This window comes from Sparus aurata, chromosome 12 (genome assembly GCF_900880675.1).
Source record: "Sparus aurata chromosome 12, fSpaAur1.1, whole genome shotgun sequence".
NCBI classification, from domain to species: Eukaryota; Metazoa; Chordata; class Actinopteri; order Spariformes; family Sparidae; genus Sparus; species Sparus aurata.
This window is the reverse complement of record NC_044198.1, coordinates 21,489,630-21,511,108: the sequence shown is the minus strand read 5'-3', so window position 1 is coordinate 21,511,108 and position 21,479 is coordinate 21,489,630. Positions and strand designations below refer to the sequence as shown.

At 44.9% G+C, this 21,479-nt stretch overlaps 1 protein-coding gene across 2 annotated transcripts in view; it reads left to right on the top strand.

Moving 5' to 3' along the window:
• The first annotated feature begins 1,349 nt into the window (after positions 1 to 1,349).
• The window catches only part of arhgap24 (Rho GTPase activating protein 24), a 74,127-nt gene continuing 53,997 nt past the window's right edge, over positions 1,350 to 21,479 (top strand). The window contains exons 1-2 of one of the 2 annotated variants that reach the window (XM_030436118.1): positions 1,350 to 1,883; positions 12,708 to 12,926. In XM_030436118.1, coding sequence (XP_030291978.1) covers positions 12,723 to 12,926 — 204 coding nt within the window. In that variant the 5' untranslated portion in view covers positions 1,350 to 1,883; positions 12,708 to 12,722. Of the gene's footprint in view, positions 1,884 to 11,567; positions 11,643 to 12,707; positions 12,927 to 21,479 lie in introns of those variants that run through there. The other variant, XM_030436117.1, reaches the window with a different exon arrangement.

Here is a 21,479-nt window from a genome sequence, read left to right as displayed (position 1 = left end):
TTAAAAAAAACGAATCACGTTGAGTGGTGTACTTTATCCCAAACAGACCCAGAGAAAACCACAAGTTAACTTAAGGGTTAAGGTTTGCGACTTCCAGGAAAAGGGAAGTTGGTGAACAAGACTCTACTAACTTAAAATCAAACATTACCTCGTCTGTGAACACGTGTCCCACTTGTGTTTATTTGTCCTCGACAGCCAGATCATTTTATTGCACATTGGCCGTGAAGACAGCAAATAATATGTCTGTGTGTTAGAATTCATGTCAGCTCTCACTGAACTCAGCCGTCAGCAGAAACTCCGTAATGACGTTAATATGTCCGAGTACATGTCCCCTCCAGCCTCAGTCAGCAGTCAACGTTACAGAACATAAACACCCGACCCTGGAGCTCACCTTCACGGATCACTGTTGTAGTCAGGTTGATAAACAGGAGCGAAGGTCAATCCACTTTTTAATTCCCCGAACTTAAAAAAACACAATTGCAGCAATGTGAATCAAAATTTCATTTTAAGTGCCTGCGTAACTACCGTGTGTTTGAATTTATGAGACCAACATGTTTAACACTTTAATTTTGCCTGTTCTCTTGTCGTGAACCATGTCAGGAGATCGAGCAGGTTGCGAGGAGTCGATAAGAAGCCACGTGATTGGATGACTGAGCTCAGAAATGTTAGAATTCCTCCGTTTGTAAGAGAACGGTAATTCACTAAAACCGTGAATGCCTCACATCCAAATTACAGTAGAACTACGGTGTCACCGCCATTCATCACACACATTAGCACGTTTATTTTTGCATACATCACAAAGAAATAAAAGACATATTCCTCTCTCCTCAGGCGGACACATTCTTCACAAGGACCCACTGTGAGACTATGGAATGGGAAGACATCTCAGACCACTCCCCTGGTAAACAAGATGCACTTTCCACTGGTGTGTATACAGCTGGCTTCGCACCAGAGTGAGGATGGTGTCACTGAATAAATGTTTGTGGAGCTGCACGCACGCAGTCATTTGTATATGTCATCCTGAAGGCACCCTTAAAAACTGGGGCGGCTTTCTGTGTTTGTGTGCCGAATTACTCACAGACGGTACGTATGGAAATTTAGGGGTTTGTATTCCACGTTTATGAGCCCTGGTAAAAGTTTTGCCTTTTAAAAAGCTGCCCGGGCTGCTTGTGCTGAATCTGAAATACAGGAGAGAGTCAGCTGCACTGCTGGAGCACTGCTCAGTCAGAGCTCTCATCTTGAGACTTCCTAAAACATGCTCACTCACTCACACACACACACACACACACACACACACAAACACACACACCCTCCCTCCACCTACCTCCTCCCTCTCTGTAACCAACATACTGTACACACACGGTCTCCTCAGACAGAGTGTGAGCGTCTCACCAGCCAGGATGACAGGAGGAGTTAGGACTGCATAGGCTGCAGTGCTGGGAGAAAAGAAAGTGTGTGTTTGTGTGTGTGTGAGTGTGTGTGAGTGTGTGTGGGTGTGTGAGTGTGTGTGTGTCTGTCTGTCTGGGCGGACTCCCGCTGTAATGGTGCCCCATGTGTGACTGTGCTGACCGCGACAGCCATCCTGTCCACAGCGGAGACTTTCTCAGCATGCAGATGGTGTGAGCAGTCAGGGGAAAAGTTTCTAACAGCTCGTCTGAGCGTCAGCTAACTCAATCCACTCTGTACACACTGAGGCAGCTCTGGAGGGAGGCAGCAGCGGCAGCAGCAGCAGCAGCAGCTGAGCTGGACTACAACTTCAGCTCGTCTCGGCCCAGGATTTCTGTTGACTGATTGATTGATCACCTGTCACTGGATTGGATACAATCGTTGTGCATCCCCACACGTCAGAGCCGAGGGATTCAACAAGGCTGTTTATTTGGAAGGTGAGGTTGAACAGTTTGATATTGTGTGTTTGCCTCTGAGGTGTTGTTATGTTTAGGTGATTCTGTGGCTCAGTGTCTCACCGTTCTTGAGCCACATCTCCTGCACAGTTTGGTAATAAGACTGTGAAGATGCTGCAGGCACAGGATCCGAATGACTGTCCAATCCAATCTCAGAGGGGTTCAGTGACCCTTTGAGTTATGTAATTTATATTTTAAGCAGTTATTCCAGGACCGGAACTTTATGTAAGATTGCAGCAGCATTAATATAACATCCTCTGGGCATGGCCATGTATCAAAGTAGCTGTGATATTCGGTGGTATTTTGGAGTTCCTGGATCATTATCGATATTCTGCTTGCATTTCACTTACTTGCAACATGAGCAGACAAGGTCAGCGAGTGGCTTTACTGTATTTACTGAACAACGACCAGGTGCATCAGTGCTTTGTGTAATGCTTTTCAAAGACATTTCCAATGTTGCGTCTTTTCTAATGGATTAGATCACAATGACATATATTTCTACTGTGTAAAACTAGTGACTCAACCCATGTCGAGTCATGGAACTGTCATACTGCGACTGGAGAGAAGACGCACAAGAGGAAATACAACTTTTAGTCACATATAGAGACGCCCGGATGGCCCGCTGGTAATCTGTCACATCTTGATAAAGTGGGTAAAAGCTGCTTCTCCAAATACCAACCTACTGTAAGTAACCATAGCGATGACTTTTTGGATAGCCGGAGAGCATCAATTCTCTGTCCTTTCGTTATGTAATTGAAATACAGTGCACTCGCTGTACTGTCACTGTCATATCAGCGTTTTGGCCTCGCTAATTCTGGTGCAGGACATACAGATGGCGAGAGCGTTGCATATGCCATCCAAAACCGCGACCCCCTGTCTGGCTGTCGGCTGGAAACTAAATCATGTCTGCTAGCTGTGCTGCATGTGCGGGCTCTGTTGCTGTCCGACTGAACACCAACAACAGAAAAAGGAGGCAGAAAAAAAGGAGAGTTAGAAGAGGTTTGAGGAAAGGATGAGAGGGAAAGGACGAAGGAGGGTATATTTGTGGATAAAATGGCAGGGAGGACCAGCAAGACATCTCTGACTACTTGTTCCCTCCACCTGGTGTTTTAATGGAAAAAAAAAAGGAGAAGAAAGCAAACAAGGCACGAGCCGAGGTAGAAGGGAGGAAGAATATGATGACCCCCGTGTGCCAGGAATGTCTGCAGTGCACAAGCTGTGCTGCTGGAAAGCCCAGGGATCAGGTTCCCCGTGTCAGCTGCCGCACTCGACTGTTCCCAGGTCTAAACTGTGATGGCTGTTTATTGAGAGGCGAGAAGGGATGGAGACGAGGACGCCCGAAAACTGCAGCAAAACTGGGGTTGTAATCAAAATGGAAAATACTAAATTCATTGCTTTCCCTGCATACAGATAAAAAAGATTAACACCACTCTTATTTCTGCCTTTAATAGCCAATAAGGCAACAGCAAGCAGCTGATGAGCTTAGCTTAGCACAAAGACTGGAATTAGGGGGAAACAGCTAGCTTCCTCTGCGCGGGGGGAACAAAATTTGCCCACCAGGACGTCTAGAGCTCACAAAGTCAATCTCCAGAAGGCTAGTCTGGCACACAATCCCTCGTAAAAACATTTATTTGATGTTTAAACACTTCAGGTTTGTAAATAAAGATGTTAGTGAGCCGTAAAGGTGTTGGCAGGTGGATTCTGTTACCAATGGGCAGAGCCAGGCTAGCCAGTCCTATTTGTGTCCTGTTTATGCTAAGCTAACCGGGTGCTCACATCAAATTTTCTATACAGACGTAATTATGAATCAATCTTCTCATTTAACTTTCTGCCAGAAAATAAATAAGTCTTCGGTTTTATTAACTTGTTTCCATTCTTTATGCTAAGTTAAGCTAACCAGCTACTAACAGTAGCTTTACATTTATTATACAGGCACGAGAGTGGTTTCGGTGTAAAAGTGTCAGCCTAGTCTACTCCTATAAAATTAACTTGTTTCCACGGGTTACGCTAAGTAGCCTAAAGCTAACCTGCTACACATTAGCTCATGCTATAGATATCAAAATGATCTCATCTCTCTCATCTAAATTTCTGCCACAAAGTGATTGTTAAAATCTCAATATACTCCTCCAACACTAGTTAAATGTACTTGTTCTCACTATTCTTGCTAACAAGCTGCTAAAGGTAGCTTTGAACTTAGCCTATCATATGATATGATATTCAATCTTCTCATCTGACTTTACGCCCAAAGGCGAAGGAGTGTAAAAGTGTCAAACTAGTCCTCTAACATTGATAAAATTAACTTGTTTCCACTTGTAATGCTGAGGTAAGCTAATCTGACACAAACACATAAGCTTCCCATTTAGGTGACCATGTAAATATGGAAGTGATCTCAGTCTGCTCATTGAACTTTGTGCCAGAAAGCGAATAAGCTGTAAAATGTCAATCCACTCCTTTAACATTTTAGTTAAATTAACTTGACACAGCTACTTCACCCGAGGAATCCATAGTAAGCTGACATTTATGAAGGTTAGAACGCAGAGTCAGCTTTTCCCAAACTACAGGGGGAAAAAATGACTATGATCACGGGTGTGATTCTCAGCTCACCTTCTCGCTTTGTGGCCGTAGCATTTTGTTTCTTACTTTTATCTGCAAAAACACCCCCTCTGTATTCTCCATTACAAAGGAGACACTATCATTCATTCGATTACAACAGTGTGTCAAACGTGCAGAGTGAGTCAGCGGCCAGTGAGAAGCCTTCCTCCTTGTTCCTGCACAGGGCTGCTGCTCGGTTCCCAGACATATTGTGACACATGGTGAGAACGGAGCGGGGAGGGGTGGCGATGTTAGCGAGTGGCTAACGAGTGCATCATACTAAAAAGCTCTTCATTGTAGACTATGAAGGGGGCAACATATGGCGTCTAAATTGGTGTGTAGACAAAATAGACACTGACTCATCGCATTGATTCATAGGAGTAAGCCAGGGAGTTGATTCGGCATTTCAGCGGTGGGAGCAAATAGAAATTTATCTCCGAGAGGCAATTCATCTGTGTTTGTGATTACATTACATGAGCCGCCTTCACCTCCCTTCATCCCTTTCCCGTTTCCATCCATCCCCCCAGAGCTCTCTGTGACTCACGCTTTGGGGTTGTGTAGGTAGTGACTGATCGTGGGTCGTGTACCTACCTACCTCCGTAATGAAGAATAGCTTCCCTTCAGTGTTAAATCAAGCCAGACCTGACTTGTGCATGTGCTGGATGGAGTAATGGGTCAGGGTGTGAGTGCTTCCATCTGTGCGCTGCTCCGAAAGGCCCTTCCTCTTTCACATCCTCTCCCAACGGCCAGCGCAGCAAAAGCGCAGCGAGCGACAGTGCCCTCCTCTCACCTCTGTGAGTTTTCAGGGGGGAGTCTAACAGAAACAGACCGCTCTCGAGGTAGCAGCTTCGGTAGCGGGAGGGTTATATTTGTCTTTAACACATGTGGGTCACGGAGGCCCTGCTGTGCCGGCTTTAAAGGGGAAGGTTGCTGAGGGATATTTAAAGGGTGGACGGCACTGACTGGCAATGTGAAGTTCGTGTTTCCTCCGCTGCGTGTTCCTTGTCTTTATGGCTATTAGCGGGCGGGCGCAAAGGTGGCTCATGCACAGACACAAACAGATGCGAGCTGCCTGTCACGCTTTCATCTGAGTGTTCGCTCAGGGTCGCTCGTGAAATGAAATGCAGGCAGAGTTTATGTCACCGCCAGGTGGATTGAATCAGCTGTCAAACATGCTGACTGTCGGACAAAGTGCAGTTTTCACATCCTGTGTCTTCAACAGTCACTTCGTAACTGGCTTTGTGGTGTACCGGGGGCCAAAGAGACATCACGTGATTGAAGTTGATTTTTCAGAAACAGAAACAGAAATAGTTCATCTGCTGCTCTATAGGCAGACAGGCAGACAGACAGACAGATATATTTAGACATGGCTAGCTAGATAGATAGTTAAAAAAGAGTTGTTATCTGACTTGATGAGGCTAAACAGTGGCACAGTTCTGACCCTCAATAGTGACTTTTCTGTTTAACACTCCACTGACCTTTGCATTATCCAAGGAAAGTTGGCACGGGCTTTGCTGGCAGGCACCGGGGCCAATGTGGCGTACAGCAGCTGCTGAAAATGCAAAACCGACAGACAGACAGATGGTAATGGCACTGTTGACCACATGTTATATTACATGAATAAAGAATCCATGCTGCCATTCATCAGTGAATCATTAAGGCTTCGAGCAGGAAACGATCTGCATGATTTGAATACGAAACCAAAGTGTTTGACGGTACTATGAGTTGAGTGCGAGTGAGATGTGCTCTACAAGCCTGAAAATAGGCCAGTTTTATATTTCTGTATAGTTTTTACGCTTATGTTTTGTGTGGCTCCTTTTCTTACAGAAACGGGTCATAATGGTCGTAACAGTCTGAAATAGAGAACTATAGGGTTTCAGAGATTATACGAAATGTCAAGTGGTTTGCCGTTGACCACGATGGGGAAGCTACACATCAGGTGAGAAAGTGGCAAAACGTAGTGTGCTGTCAAGAAAACCGGAGAATCGTGCCACGAGATGTCTGTAAATTCCACTTAGCACATACCGTGTCAGCCTGCTTAGCTTTATAGCAGCCGCAGGATGGGGAAAAAAGGCAGCAGATCTAAGTTTGCTGTCCAATTTTCCCTCGACAGAGTCAGTGCTCCCTTGCTGCTGTTGTGACCGGCCACTTCCTGTGGTCACAGAAGACTTCCTGCCACTATCTTTACTCGGCAACAACATATTTAGGCAGCAGTCTGTAAAGTCTCAATTAGGGGAGTTGAATGCGTTGCTCTTTTTGCAATCCAAATTGTATGATTCAGGTTCACTTTAGGTTGTATTCCCCCCCCCCAAAAAAAAAGAAATCTTCCCACGCTCAACTTTAATTTCCCAAAGGATGAGCCGGACTGTAAAGTGTGGCCTCAAATCTCCTTTTTTCCCCTCCAAACCAGCTCAATTCAAACAAAAGACACGTCAAACAGCGAGTTCAGGCTTTCTGTGTGCGTTTAGCGTCAGCGCTTTCCCATATGGGGAACAAAAACTGTGCAAGCACTGAAAATGAGCGACCTCCTGATGCTAAGAGACGGGCCCTGCATGTACAAGAAGTTCCGCAGTACCACATTTCAGAGAAGTCCTTCCTCGTTAAGACCTCTAGATATCCTTATTTCCGCTGTGTAGGGGAGGGGGTAATGTTATTCATGATGTAGCCAACATATGGTGCCTCTTTGCGCCGATGTGTGAAGGTTTGTATAACTACATTTAAGGCTGCAGGCAGGCTGAATCATCATTCCACAGCACCCTTGCAAAAATGCAGAAGCCGCTTTTAATCATGCACAGGTCCGTCGTCACCGGGATCACTTTACATTAGATGGTTGTGTCCCGGGGAAACAATTGAAAGTGATTTAATGCGGTGCCTTCTTGGCCGCACTGAGCAAAGCTTTCCTCACTGAAGACACGTCCAGTAGCTACATTTTATGATTTCCCTGACAGACGCATATTTTAAAACTAACAAGGAAACCTGTGTGATCCTGAGATGGCCCGGCTCAGAATCCATTTGAGTGATGGAGGCAGGCAGACAGACAGAGAATACGAACACACCTTATCAAACGGTGGTTTGAAAAGACCCCTCATGGAAAAGTCAGCTTTCTATTGGAGTTTGGATGTATTCAGTTTTTATTCGACCGCCGCGGAGCCACAGCTATGTTGCGTCCCGCTAAGAAATTATAGTGCACGCCACTGAAACCTCAGGGGGAGGAGTTGGTTCGAGACTATCTCTGTTGTTGTCCTTTCAAGTGCATCAGTGTGTGTTTGTGGTATGCGTGCATGTGTGTGGCTGCCTGCGCTGTACCACTGAGCCGCTGTTGTTTATAGGGAAGGTCAGGCCGTCTCTTCCCACCGACTGGTCAAAGCTCTCAGATGCACTGTGAGAAAATTCCTCGACTCAAGATGTCCTGGATGTTACTCGACAGTCGGGGGGGGTGGTGCACGAGGCAGATGGTAATGCAGTTCGGTTTAATTGCCGCTTTGGAAATTAAATGCTCCATCGTTCTGCACATCCTCGCGATTCTAGAGAGCAAACTTGAGGGAGAAAACTGGCCCTCGTGTCAATCTCTATGTTGAGCTTTCTGTCAGACACGTGAAGAACTAAATTACTTCATTTGTACTCGTGTGATGGGGAAACAGATTGCCATTATCACATATATAGCTTGCTTATTTTGGAGGCTGGGGCTCAGAGGACAGAGACGCCACCGCCACACACAGGTGTTTTCACAGGGACACTGAACACACCTCTGGGAGGCTGCTTTTAGAGCGCTGAATGGACAAAACAGTCAGGCGGTGATGTGTTCTTGCAGAGACTTTGCAGTTGCAGAATGTGCTCGCCGGCACCATCGGGAAGTTCGCTCAGGTGGAAAAAAAAAAGAACAGCTACATACAAAACACAGGTTTGAAAACAGGTCAGCTACCTCGCCTGTAGCTCTGGTTGGGTTGTGTCTTCACAAAAATTAAGGTAACCTCAACGATTATATATGCTTTGCTAGCCACTGTAGTTAATTTGCCTGATGAATTATAACAGAGTTGTTGTTTATTTTCGAACGTACGCGCCGGCTTTTGTGCAAATCTGTTTATAAAAGGACCAAACTGTGCAAAGAACACGAAAGTCAGAGTAGTGAGTCAGAGGGGAAGTGATCAGTTCCCTGTCGGATGCAGCACGTCTTTTCTGAGCTCCTCTCTGGTTCGTTAGATTACCAGAAACCTCAGGCTGATAATTGCTCTGATTGTGATCTTGTAAGGAAATATCACATTACCTTGTAACAAGAGTCTAAAGCCATGCTAGCAGCTATGTGAGGCTGGACTCAAGCAGTGTAATGCTTTCAGGCTGGCACGGCGATCTCGACGTCGTCTCAGTGACAACATTAATACGCCGATGTTGAAGCAGGTGTCGCACACTCTGGCTCCGTGTGCAGCTTTTCTTTAATTGACGTTTCAGCCCTCAGGCCGTCTTCAAGATCAAGATTCACTGACAGACACGACACTCGTGTTTTATGGGCCCACGCCCTCGTAACACACGTGTGAGTGCTCAGATCGTTAACCTCAAACACCGGACCAGGGGACAGGCAGTCGATCAAGATCCACTGAGACAAAAACAGGATAAAGCCGATCACGTAAAAAGAAAGAATGTGACGCTGCAGATTCTGACCGAATGAAAACCCCTGCCTCACTTTCCTCTAGGATAACCACTATAAATGCTGAATAATAGAGACAGAGTTTGGTTTGTCCAATCTGGCCAACTGCAGGAACATGGCAGCGCAACAAACAACATAATTGTGATCATTATATTCAATTTCCTTCAATAGACCCCCCCGCCTACCTCCTACACACTGCACCTTTAATGTGCCAGTTCCAGGCTGATTGGAAGGCCATCAGTTTTGCAGGTATTTGGTCGTGTCACTGTTACTTTGACTGAGACGGCTCAGATAGTTTAAAAACAACACCTGTCACTGAATATTTATTCATTTATTTATTTATTTACCTTTTCGGTTTATCTGTATTCACGTCTGTATTTGTGCTGCTGCAACATCTGAATTTCTCCTTTACTGGGGAACAGTAAATGTCACGGTGAAGCAGAGAAGGTCGGACCCAAATGCTGTAGACCCTCAGGCAGGAAGACGGCCGGAGGAAATGTTTTCAGGATTAAGGTAACACGAGGAACAGCAAGGCAAGGGACACTCGACAGCAGGATCGCAGAAACTGAACAGATGACCGAGCAAAAGACCGGACCTAAATCCAAACTAATTAACGAGGGGATGAGGTGCAGGGTAGGGCTAATGAGGGAGATGCATTGAAGGTGTGGAGGGAAAACAGACCGAGGAGGAACTCAGGAAACAGGGCCGGGATGATTAAACAGTATGCGAGACAGCCGTGGAGGGAAAATCATGCTGGTGAGGGGCACGAGAACAAACAGAACACTGGGAAAAGGGCAAAAGACGTTACAAAACCCAGAAAACACATGCAAAACACACATGCAATGAAACTAAAATGACAGGACCATGACAGACTCACCTTAAATGCCAAATCAATGAAAAAAAGAGGAGCTGGAGGACATGTTGGTGGATTGCCCAAAGTTATCCTGAGGGGGAGCTAAATGTCTTCGCATACTTGTTGAGACACGGTGCTCAAAAGACCTCGTGACGACACCAGAGGAAAAGTCAGAAGTCATGAGGATTCACCCTCTGATGTATGAAATGTGATGACAGGCCAGTAGACCTTATTCACAGCAGCCATTTCTACACAAGACAGCAGGGTAAACACAGGCGTCACCAATTACTTGAATGGAGCGGAACCTTTATTATAATTGTCATTAATTAAACCTGTGTTTACCTTTTATCTAATGCCAATATGGCTGCCGTGAGAAGGCTCTATTGCTGTTGAGACGTTTCGGGCCGGACCACAGCGGTGGACCGAGCGCCATTAAAATTCAACACGCAAAAGAGTCCAGCATGTCATCTCCTGTTATCACGCCATCGTTTATCTTCGCATTGTGCGCAGAATTTCTTTTCTTTACGGCTGTTGTTAACATATCATTTCCCCCGTGATTCTGTTGGATGCGTCCGATAGTAAACCACAAACTGGCTTTTAGCAGGAACATAAGAAAATAAATAAATAAAATGAGTAACCCTCTAAAGGTCGCAATACATCACCCGGCTCCTGCAGCGGCCGAGGAACCGCTAACTTTTCCACTAATCTCACCCCATTTCGTCTGCTAATTTATAGATTGAGCCGTGATTATCCCCTCTGTCCCTGCGCGGCTATTTATTACATCCGGACTAGACCGCAGTGTAATGTAAATTTTAAGTAGTGTTTCTGCTCTCAGCCACCTCCGAGCTGCCCGCGTTTGGAAAGCCCTGAGTTATTTACCATTTCGATTCGTGGCGGCGCAGGCCAGTCCCAGCAGTGCTGTTAACTAGGCCCTGTGTAGGAGGCATGAAATTGTAAAGGGGCTGCGGCACCCGACTGGCAACGCAGCAGGTGACTCCGTCAACAGATGGGTGTATCCAGCCTCCGCTGTGATATATTCTCTGTGTGTGTTCATGTGTGTGCTTACAGATTGTTGAGGCTAAGAGAAGAAAAGTGCGGAGGTGGCAGCGGGGGTAACTGTCAGGGAGGTCATTCCCTCCAATATTAGTGTTAAATGATCCCACAGAATGGAAATTTTCCCTCGAATGAACTCAGATGATATCTTTCACTGCTGCCGAAGCGAGAGCGCTGCCCACTTTTTTCCCACACAGCCGCGAAAAGCAGAGCAGAGACGGAGTAGAGATGGACAGAGGATGGAAATTATGGCCTCCACTGTGCAAAACAAGTGAAAAAAAAAAAAGCTATTTTCTGAGAGGAATCCAGAGCAGCGAGCATGTTTGTGCCTGCACATGCACACAGGATACTTGAGCTGCGTGGTTTTTAGGATCACCACAGCAGGCCTGCGTGCTGCACTTGCTCCACTGCTGCATGGAACACTGCCGGGCTGCATCTGGTCCTCATCTGGACCCGTGGGCTGTGTTTGGACCTCCACCAAGGCAAGCTCAACCAGAGCCACCGATAACATGGCGACGCTCAAAAAGCTGACAGCAGCAGTAGTAGCATATGTCACCGAATGATGAGAATATATCGCGCTCCTGGGAACAATAAGCGTAGGGTGAGTTATTGCGCGTGTGGTGTTTGTGAGAGCCAGTGTGATCAGATGCGGTCTTGCTGAATAACGAGGGTTCTGTCGTATCAAAATCTTCAAGATGGTTAAAAAAGTGGGTTCACAGAGACGGAGAGAGAGAGAGAGAGAGACGAAATGTGACAGAAAAAGACTGTCAGGTCAACACATGTAGGTGGGTGACACAAGAAATGGATGGAAGAGATTAGAGGTTCGGCCTGGCTGAGGTCGTGTTGTGTGTTTTATGAATTCTGCCGCCCACATTTCCCCTTCTGCCTTTTTCTTCTTCTCGCAGCACTGAACTCTCTCTGCCTTAAATTCCTCGTCTCCAAGTCACAAAAAAACCCAAAAGAATCTATCTAGAATATCTGGCGGCACACAGGTTCCGTACAAGGTGTAATTTGTTCAGGTTTTGAGAAAGGATGTACATTTTGACAGACCTGAATGAATAGTTTTAATGAACAGACTGACTGCTGCCACATTTTCTGTTGGACTGTGCTGACTGTAATCATCACACTCTCCTCATTATGCCAGTACATTCCTCCGCGGTTGAATTCTGGAGTCGCTGGAGGTCTTTATGATTTCTGTATTAAGTACCCATGGCCCGAATGCAAAACACCCTGGCAGGCAGGTAGAAAAAATAAAACCAAGCTTTTTAAAGAGCAAAACGAGAAAGCATTCAGAGGCCAATCAGAGAACTAATGAAGTACAAAAATACAAAAACTAAACAAGTACAAATCCACGAAGCACCAGGAACATAGACAGAACTTGAGGAGAGAAACGGGACCGGAGAACTGACACAGAAAACTGGGGATATGCAGGTGAACCGACAAAGGAAAAGGGGCAGAAAAAAGACAAAGACAGGAAGTGGAAAGTAAAACACCACACACAAGGATGTAATCTACAAAATAAAACAGGAAACAACTTCACCAATACTGAGTATGAAAGGAGATTATTCAGGAACTGGTTTACCTCTGACCCAATATTTGTATATTTCTTACTCTGAACTTGCAACTGTCATTTTCAAATCCAAACAGACTTTCGCCTTCTTTGCAGACTCGAGTCGCTGTAATGGACGACCAGTGTGTGTCCCACAGCAGCCCCCAGCGCGGCGGAGGTCAGGCCGGCATGGAGATCCAGGGACGGCCGAGTGTCGTCAGGTGCGGGTGGCTCCGGAAACAAGGGGGCTTTGTCAAGACTTGGCACAGTCGCTGGTTTGTTCTGCGAGGGGATCAGCTCCAATATTACAAGGACGAGGAGGAGACCAAAGCCCTGGTAAGACTGTGGACACGCTGAAATCTCAGAAAAATAAACATGGCATCACACACAGCAGGTTTCAGACTGCTGTAAATCAACAAATCAGCTGGATCTCTTTTTTGGCTCAACCGATTTGAGAAGGTTGATCTTGAGCAGCTGATCAGACCAGAGCTGAACGCTGCAGGTAGAAATATTTTGGAATTATTTGGTTCCTGTGCTCTGCGCGAGCCTATACACCTGTTATTGGTCAGGTAAATTGATTTGGAACAAGTCGGTTGGCGCTCAGAGACACAAGAGTTGAGTCACATCTGGACAGGAATTAATATTATTTCAGTGATCCTTACATAACTCAGGGATTTATTAATGTGACAAGATAACCTGAGTTAACCATCAGTCAAAACTCAGCCTCAGACTGAGGGTTCCTCCGCAGAAGGTCCAGACAACCACACTTGCTTTTATATTTATGTATCCATCGTGGACCTTTGAGCTCCTCACCGAGAAACAATAAAGTGCTTGAAGGATTCATAAATCTTACTCAAATTGCTTGCCAAAGCCCAGAATGCACGGTGGTTAATCATCAAGTGGTAGGCAGCGTCCCACTTTCCCGACTTACTTCTATAAAATGTGAAATGACTTCTGCAAAAACAAAAGAGCCATCTGTCTTCAAACTACAAGTTCCTGTAATTATGTTATTTTCTGCAATATTTCTTTCTAATATAATAGTTCCCCCGGGTTTTTAAAAATGCATGAGCAAATGTTCGGAAGTTCGAGAAAATGCACTTGTCAAACACTCAAAGTGCCGTGTCTCTGAAACACCTGGGCTCCACGCAGCAGACGCATCTCGCAGCCAAATGAGACATAAAGATGCGACTCTGATTCAAATCACTCCGGCTGTTTTGACTGTCTGACTGTATGTCAAAGAAAACAGTTTTCGCTGCAGCCGACACGCGGAGCTATCCTGAAAGAAGAGGAGACAATGAGCGATGCGGACAATAAGGCCGTCTCTAACGTTACCGTCACCGGGCAGCCGCTCTCGCCGAGCATGTGTCCGCAGACAAAGAGGCCAGACGTCTGATTCTCCTCGCGCAGAAAAATCACACGCGTGTGGAAATGTGACGGGAAAAAGGGATAAATAATGAATTCCCCCTGTTTAGTTGGCCGGTGCATGTTTTTTTTTTTTTAAACAAACTTCCTTTGGATCAGCTGAACCGACAAGAGCATCTGTTGTCATTGATTCACCTCTGTTTGAGGGCTGCTCAGGGATCAGCTTCCTCAGAGCCGGGGCGGACGACTGAATACAGGTCACGTGTGCTATTAAAGCGGGTGGTTCTGATATCTTGGGAAATATGCTTATTTGCTTTCTTGCTGAGAGTGAGATGTGAATGTCGATACCACTTTCATTTCACTGTCAGTTAATTACTAGCTTACCTTAGCAGAAAAGACTGGATGCAAGGGGAGCAGCTAGCATGCACGGCTCCGTCCAGCGGTAAATAAAAATCTGCCTGCCAGCACGTTTATATGGGCGTTATCTTCAATCAGAACCGGGCTAGCTGTTTCCCCCGGGTCCTGTCTTTATGCTCAGTCAGTATGCAGACTCACATGATGTCTGCGTGTGGTTAGGGCGTTTGGATGGGTCATACACTGGACCAGGGTTTGCAGCTAGAGTTTGACCTCGAGTGATTTGTTATTTGATTTGTAAAGTCACCGCAACTTACTCATGTCAGGAAGTTAAGGTACGTCAATTATGCATCTTTTGACACACGTTACATGAAGTCTTCTGCATCACTCGCGTAACTGAGCATAGTTTCTTTAACCCAAAGCGTGATGTCTTCCTAAACCACAACTGTTTCACAACTTTAATCACAGAAAGACCAGAAATCATTATATGTCATTAATTGTATTGTTTTGAGAGTCTTACTGGACATTGCATATTATGCGTCATGCAAAACTGATGCAAGAGGGGTTAATGAAGCATCATATTTTAAAGCTTAAAGGTGCAGCATGTAGTTTTGGGTAAAAAGAAGAGCAAGATCTTCATCCTTTTATTTTTATGCCTAAACATATACATTTCATTCTGCTTTACTTTGTTTATATGTGGCGGACCCCGCCACCTTACTACCTTCAATCAGTGTTCTGGGGACCTTATTTTCCTCTGAGAACAGCTTGTTAATTCAGTTTGAATTATTACCTCATCAACACTGTAAATATCAAAATTATGAGTTTAAAATGTCTTCTCCAAATCTACGTAGTGCCCCTTTAAAAACAACCGACTAAGCCGTCACATCTAAGGGGGTTGGGAGTGAGAACGCGTTGCCTTCACTCATCGTTAACTGCTAACTATTCAGTTATTTCTTGCAGAGTTTCGCTCTTTCAGCAGCCAGCTGTCTCACACTGGAACTTCTGTTCTTCTCTGCACAGCATCACACACACACACACACAAAGGACTGCAACGTTTTCTAATGTATTTTCCACCCAAACAATATCCCTCTTTTTCCAGAGGAAACTTGAACACTCAAGCACAATAGAAAAATCTCCATTCTGCTCATCTACCCACACTCATTTGTCTGGCTGATTTCCCAGCGAGCTCGGCTCAGCCAAACCCAGGCCACATCAGCAGCAGCAGCAGCAGCAGCAGCAGAAGTCTCTGAAGGTTAAAGCTCCAGACCTGAAGGTGGGCCAGCAGCCAGACACAGGGAGAGCAGATATTCCCCACCGCTATTTCTGGGTAGCTCTGGTCCTTAAGCATGAGTGCGGTCTCAGTTTAGTTCTCGGTGCTGTGGACATCCTGAGGGAACGATGCTAATTGTGTGGAGCGGTTCTTCATGACGGTTTACAGAGAATGAAAGAGATCATTTGTTTCCATCCACCCAGAAGTATTACTCATTAATGCCCCCCCAACAACTTCAGACATCTTTTCTTTCCTGCTTTAGAAAACAAAGCCAGCGTCAATTTCAGATACTTCAAGAGAATAGGAAATGTCAATAAAACTGGGTCAGGCACAGAGCAGTGCGTTCAAAGTCCTTAAATCTCTGTGACCTCCAAAGTGGAGCAGCGCAAATGCAACAACCCGAACATGACACAGTACCCGGCAGAAGACGAGATAACCAGTTTCCAGCGTCCTGAAACAAACAACACAAGTAGGGCAGAGAGGAGACAGAAGTTGTTCTTATCGTCTGATAATAACTGATGTTCAGGATCAGGGCGGGTACACGAGCACGCTGACGCACACGAGCTACGTGCATGTCTTTATGTTCAGCGGGAGTAAAAAAAAAAAAATCTCCCCGGCCTGAGACGTGAACCACATAAGGCGGAGGTGCGGAGCCGTATTTAGATCAGCTATTAATTAATCCTCTGACGTGTTTTGAAGTCTCCATTTGTTACCTGTCACATTTGCCTAATTGCTGCCTCCTCAGTGGGAGCAGGAACATCTGGCCCGCTCTGTCGCCCATGGAAACAGACGCCCGACAGAGCTTGGACCGATCCGACGTGCACAGACACACGTTCAAACACAAAGGCTGCGTCAGAAGATCTCAACTTAATCAATGCTTGATGCGCTATGTTTGCTTTACCTAACAGTTGTATGGGCATTATTTATATTATGAACATCAGAGTAATAAATGCATCACCTTATGAGTTTTCTCAAGTTTTAGTGTTCAAAAATGTTTACTTTTGAATATGACAATGTCATACTTTGCATTTGTGTAAATTTGTGCTATGTAGCTCTAAAGCAGTCTGTGATTTCTGCATCTCATATTACAACTAACATATTAAAGGTCTTTTATGAAGCCAGCGTGCCAAAAGTGCAGTTCCTCTAATGGCCACTCGAGGCCGGCCCCCCCCCCCTACAGCGAGCCAGTTGCCACAAGACTCCTGGTTAAAATGCCGAACTTTACAGCAGAAGTAAACATGTTTACAGCGTGGCACGAAAACAGTTTTGGTGTCCATTGCAAATATCACCTTTCGTTAGAACGAGGCCTAAAGTTATGCATATTTAAGGGAACGGACATTTTAAGTTACAGCGAGTAACCTCAGCTGATAGGAACGGTTTGTTTGGTTGCAATTGTCAATTATATGGTAGCGTCCAGACCTTTTGCACGTTTGTACGTGCAGTACACACTTCACGTAGTGAACATACTGAACTAAAAAGGTCCTAAGAGTTAACATTACAAGCACTTAATGACGTGAGATAAATTAGATGAGGTTTTGTTTTCATGTGCTGCTGCTCGGAGGAATTCCGATGTCTGCAGGGGACATAATTAGAAAGAGCGTATTATGGTTATCCGTGCAGGGGACCATGTTGTGTCCCATGCAGTCGGGCCGAGCCTCTCCGTGCAACGCCTGGAATCTGAAGAATGGGAGTCAGATGGAGGTGAAGGGTCGCCGCGAAGCATGCGCAGGGTTACGGCACGTGTGGGCTCGGCGACAACATGCCATCTGCCTGCCCTCACTCGTCCGCGGAGATGTACGCACGCACAAGCATGCATGCACTCGCTCGCATTCCCTCACGCGCGCGCTCGGATTTCCTCCGTCTGAGACGTAAACAAAGGCGGCGTTCATCCAGCGGGTGAAATGGTATGATTATTGTAATTCAAACCGCTTGCCATCCTATCTGTGCCCCAGTGAAGTAAATTAGGTAACATTATGAATGAATGAGGGGACTGTGAGTGAATGCGTCGGAGCAATTTTATTTTATTATAATGTATCAAGAAATCGAAGGCATATTAAAGTTTAATTAGGATATTAGGATTCCGCGCCACAACAAGCCTTACAAGTTAGCCACTTAATATTCATACGGCGAGGGGGCCGCGTCTGAACTCAGACAGAGTGTTCTGAAGGAAAAGTAGCTGCCTTTAATGAGAAATTGCATTAAATCAATAATGCAACAGGGCGACGAGGCACTGGAAACCCTTTGTTTTCCCTGCTTGAGCTGGAAAACCGCTTGACCTTGGCATTTAGCGGGAGTAAATAAAATGCCACTGCAGCTCGGCGATTATTCATTCGGCGAGAGTGTGTCGCCTTCTCTGCCGTTTCTGATGAAACACTGACACTGTACCGTCTGCGTGACCTTCACTGCCATCCTAACTTTGCAGTCACTTTCGACGCCAACAGACATATAGTTATATTACTATAGTTACTCTCGTGAGTTTTACATTACCGTCGGATCGTAACAGAACGTATGTGAAAAGCTCCGGAGTTTTGCATCATTGAACGCACGCCTGACGTCATCTTGCGGTTCCGAACACAGACTTTGTGTGGGCGTGACTGGGTGCCACTTCGTGTCCGAGTGACAGGCTAAAAGCCAAAAACTGCAGCCTCGCTTTATTTTTGACATTATTCATTCGGTTAGACAATAACAATCAGACACTTTTTAAGAAGGCTCGATACATTAGGAGCAGGGAAAAATGAATCTTTAATGGAAGACAGTTCTGTCTGTCAGTAGTTCTAGTGCGCACATTAAATACAGAGTGCCCCCTCTGACTCCTCTGTGGTGACTGCATGACTAATAAGCTCTGTATTGATGGACGGAAAAGGCAATCAACTCTCGCCGGACCTGCAACAGGTTCCTGCGAGTTTCTCGGGTTTTACAGTCTCCGTCTCCGGTACCCAAGGTGCTAACAGGGTAGCTGCTAAGATGATTATTTCAGGTATGTGCAGGTGTAGCGGTGTTTGGACAAGAGGGAGAGCATATTTCCTCACCAGGAGAGAGTGTGCAGCTGGTGCAGGAGCCGGAGTGTTGAACCACATCAAAATTCCTCACGCACAACGTGAGTTTCAGTTGGTGTCCCTGGGCGAAAAAGAGCGAGTCTGACTTTAAAGTTCCCATGAAGTCAAAATGGATGTTTGACTGGTTCTGTCACAGGCTGTCTGTCTCAATCTATATTGCACCAATAGGCCGATATCAGGGCCAAGCGATGGCACTCAGTTCTTTTGTAGGTATTGTCGATGACTCATCCTGCACTCAGGGTGCAGGCTCATTTTTCATCCATGGATGCATGAGAAAAATGCTGTTTGTCCGGGCAACAGGATCACTGTACATAAAAACAAGTATACACCGGGGCGTACACAGTCTCCAATAAGGATGACGTAAGCTACAGCACCCATGTGATTATTTAAAGTGACAGTTCAGGTCTTTTGATGTGGGGTTGCATGAGGTACTTATCTGTAGCCGGTGTGTTACCTGAAGTGGGTGACGTCAGCTCCCCCCGCTGTGTGGAGAAGCAGCGTGTAGCAGGGGAGCAGAGCGCTGTACTGCTAAACAGCACCGACAGCAAGACGTATTTAAACCACTCATATGACCCGCCTGAAATAAAGTAAATAAAAATCAGTTTAAGTGCGCTTTACTGTGCTGCAGATCAGCTGTCTGGGTCGGACTTTCAGCACCAATAATGTTCAATTATAAGCGTACACTTGATCCCAGATGTTTATGTTTTGAGCTGGGTAGGTAGGTAATATGACATTTTATAAAAATACCAAAATACACTGGAGTGGGACTTTAAAGAAGAGGGTAATAAACAACATATTACCTATTTCTAATTGACAACATTGACAGCGGGCTGGTAATACCGCAGATACAAAGTACACTACAAAATTACTGCCGCAGATTTCTTGGATTTTGTTGCATCCGTGTTTTTTATACGCATAAACACTGGCTGTGTGGAAAGTGCATTTTTATTAGAACTATAAATATCAAAATTGCAAAATGGTATTGTTCTGTTAACTGTACACAGAGACCAACACTCTGGTACATGACAGGGTGTCCTTACAAAGAATGATGATGTCGAGTTCCTTGTGGGCATTCGTGCTCCACAGAGGAGGAACTCTTCACACACAAGCATCTCACACTGTGGTAGTCGGACTGTCATGAAATTTGCAGAGCGTCTTCATGTTTGTATATATTTACACACTCATTTGTATGTCTGGATACCTGGTCACCACCTTTAATTACTGTGCTCTTCCTCATTGCCAGCTGAAAACATCGCCTGAATGTCATTTCTTTAGGTATAACCAAACTAAAGGTCATCGTATCATCACATGCTGCGTATCAATGTTTCAGTCCGGGCTGATAATCATCTCTGCAGTCTCACTCTGCTCATCTCTTCTCTCTCTCTCTCTGGAGACACTTACGTTTAACTTGTCGACCACTTTATTCTGCGTGGACTCGTTTTAAAACCTGCTGCAGTTAAGGTGTCCAGGGAGGTTTACCCGATTTTAATGCTTAAAACTGTTAGCAGATCACACAGACAGGGACACGGTTTCTTTCCTGCTCTGTGTTCGGAGCAGCTGTGCTCTGGTTTTAAAGATCGGACGACGCTGTAGCTGTAGAGTCCAGCTGGACTAGCTGCAAGCTCATTTGACTGGAAAATAGTGGATAGTCGGGTGTTTGGACACTTTGCAAGCCAAAGTAGCGTGGCCTCCTGCAGGTGTGCTCTAGTTTTAAAGGTGCAGATATATCAGAGCTGGAAGTTCAGCTGAATAAGCTGTAAACAAATTTCAAAACTCAGATCTTGGGTTCAGAGCATGTTTAAAAGTACAGTTTCTATCATTTACAGTACTTCACTAAAAGCGTGCCCACATGCTCAAGGATAGAAATCATAGTATTTTAAACACTAGTTTTTTAATAAAACCATCTTATTGTGCTCACTGTAGAAAGGCAATGCTTTTATACACATGAAAATGCTTTAGCTTGTATAACCATGGAAGTTTTCACAATAGAGACTTTGCATAAATAGCAACGTATTTCACAAACTAGTCAGCAACTTAATATAAATATCAAATGTGCCGGAGAGTGTGAGATTTTCATAAAGACTGCCTGTTTTCTGATCGTCTGTCAATTGATGAATCCACTCACTGTCTTCTACAAATGCTTCACAAACACTTTAATCCCCTCGTTGTTAATTCCTCTCTTATCCTCTTCTCCTGTTGTATCACATCTAACTCCTCACATCATTCACCCACAGTTAATCCATCAAGTCAATAACATATAATGGAGAAGTCTTCAACAACTTTCTGTATCTCACAAGCTAGTTAGCAACTTTAAAAACATCAATCAAATGTTTTTTGGATGAGATGTGTCACCTTAAAATGGCACTTTTCTATAAAAGCCAGATTATTTGTATTTCAACACTGTTCGACCACATTTAAAGGTAATTTCATTGTGTTTATAGGTGCAAATGTACTTTGATTTCAACATTAAGGGGGCAAACAACAGTTTTAGCTCACTAAAAACTGTATTTTGATTACCAAAAATTACTGTATTTTTACATTATGTTTTTCAGTTATGTTATTTTCTTTTATTTTCCAGTATTTTTGTTTGTTTTGTTGTTACAGTGTCGGTCTCAGACTAGAGCGACATCAGAAAAGTGAGGATGTCTTGAGTCTATATCACCGTGGCTGCGCAGTATGATAGTGTGCCCTTACAATGACGCAGTACTTAAAGATAAATCCATAAAGCACATAAAGTACAAGAAGCACTCTGATTTAATAAGGTTAAAGACATTATTTAAATACATCTTTAATAAGGTTAAATAAAGACACTGAGAGACAGTCTGCACTGCAGAGGAGGAGCCTCAT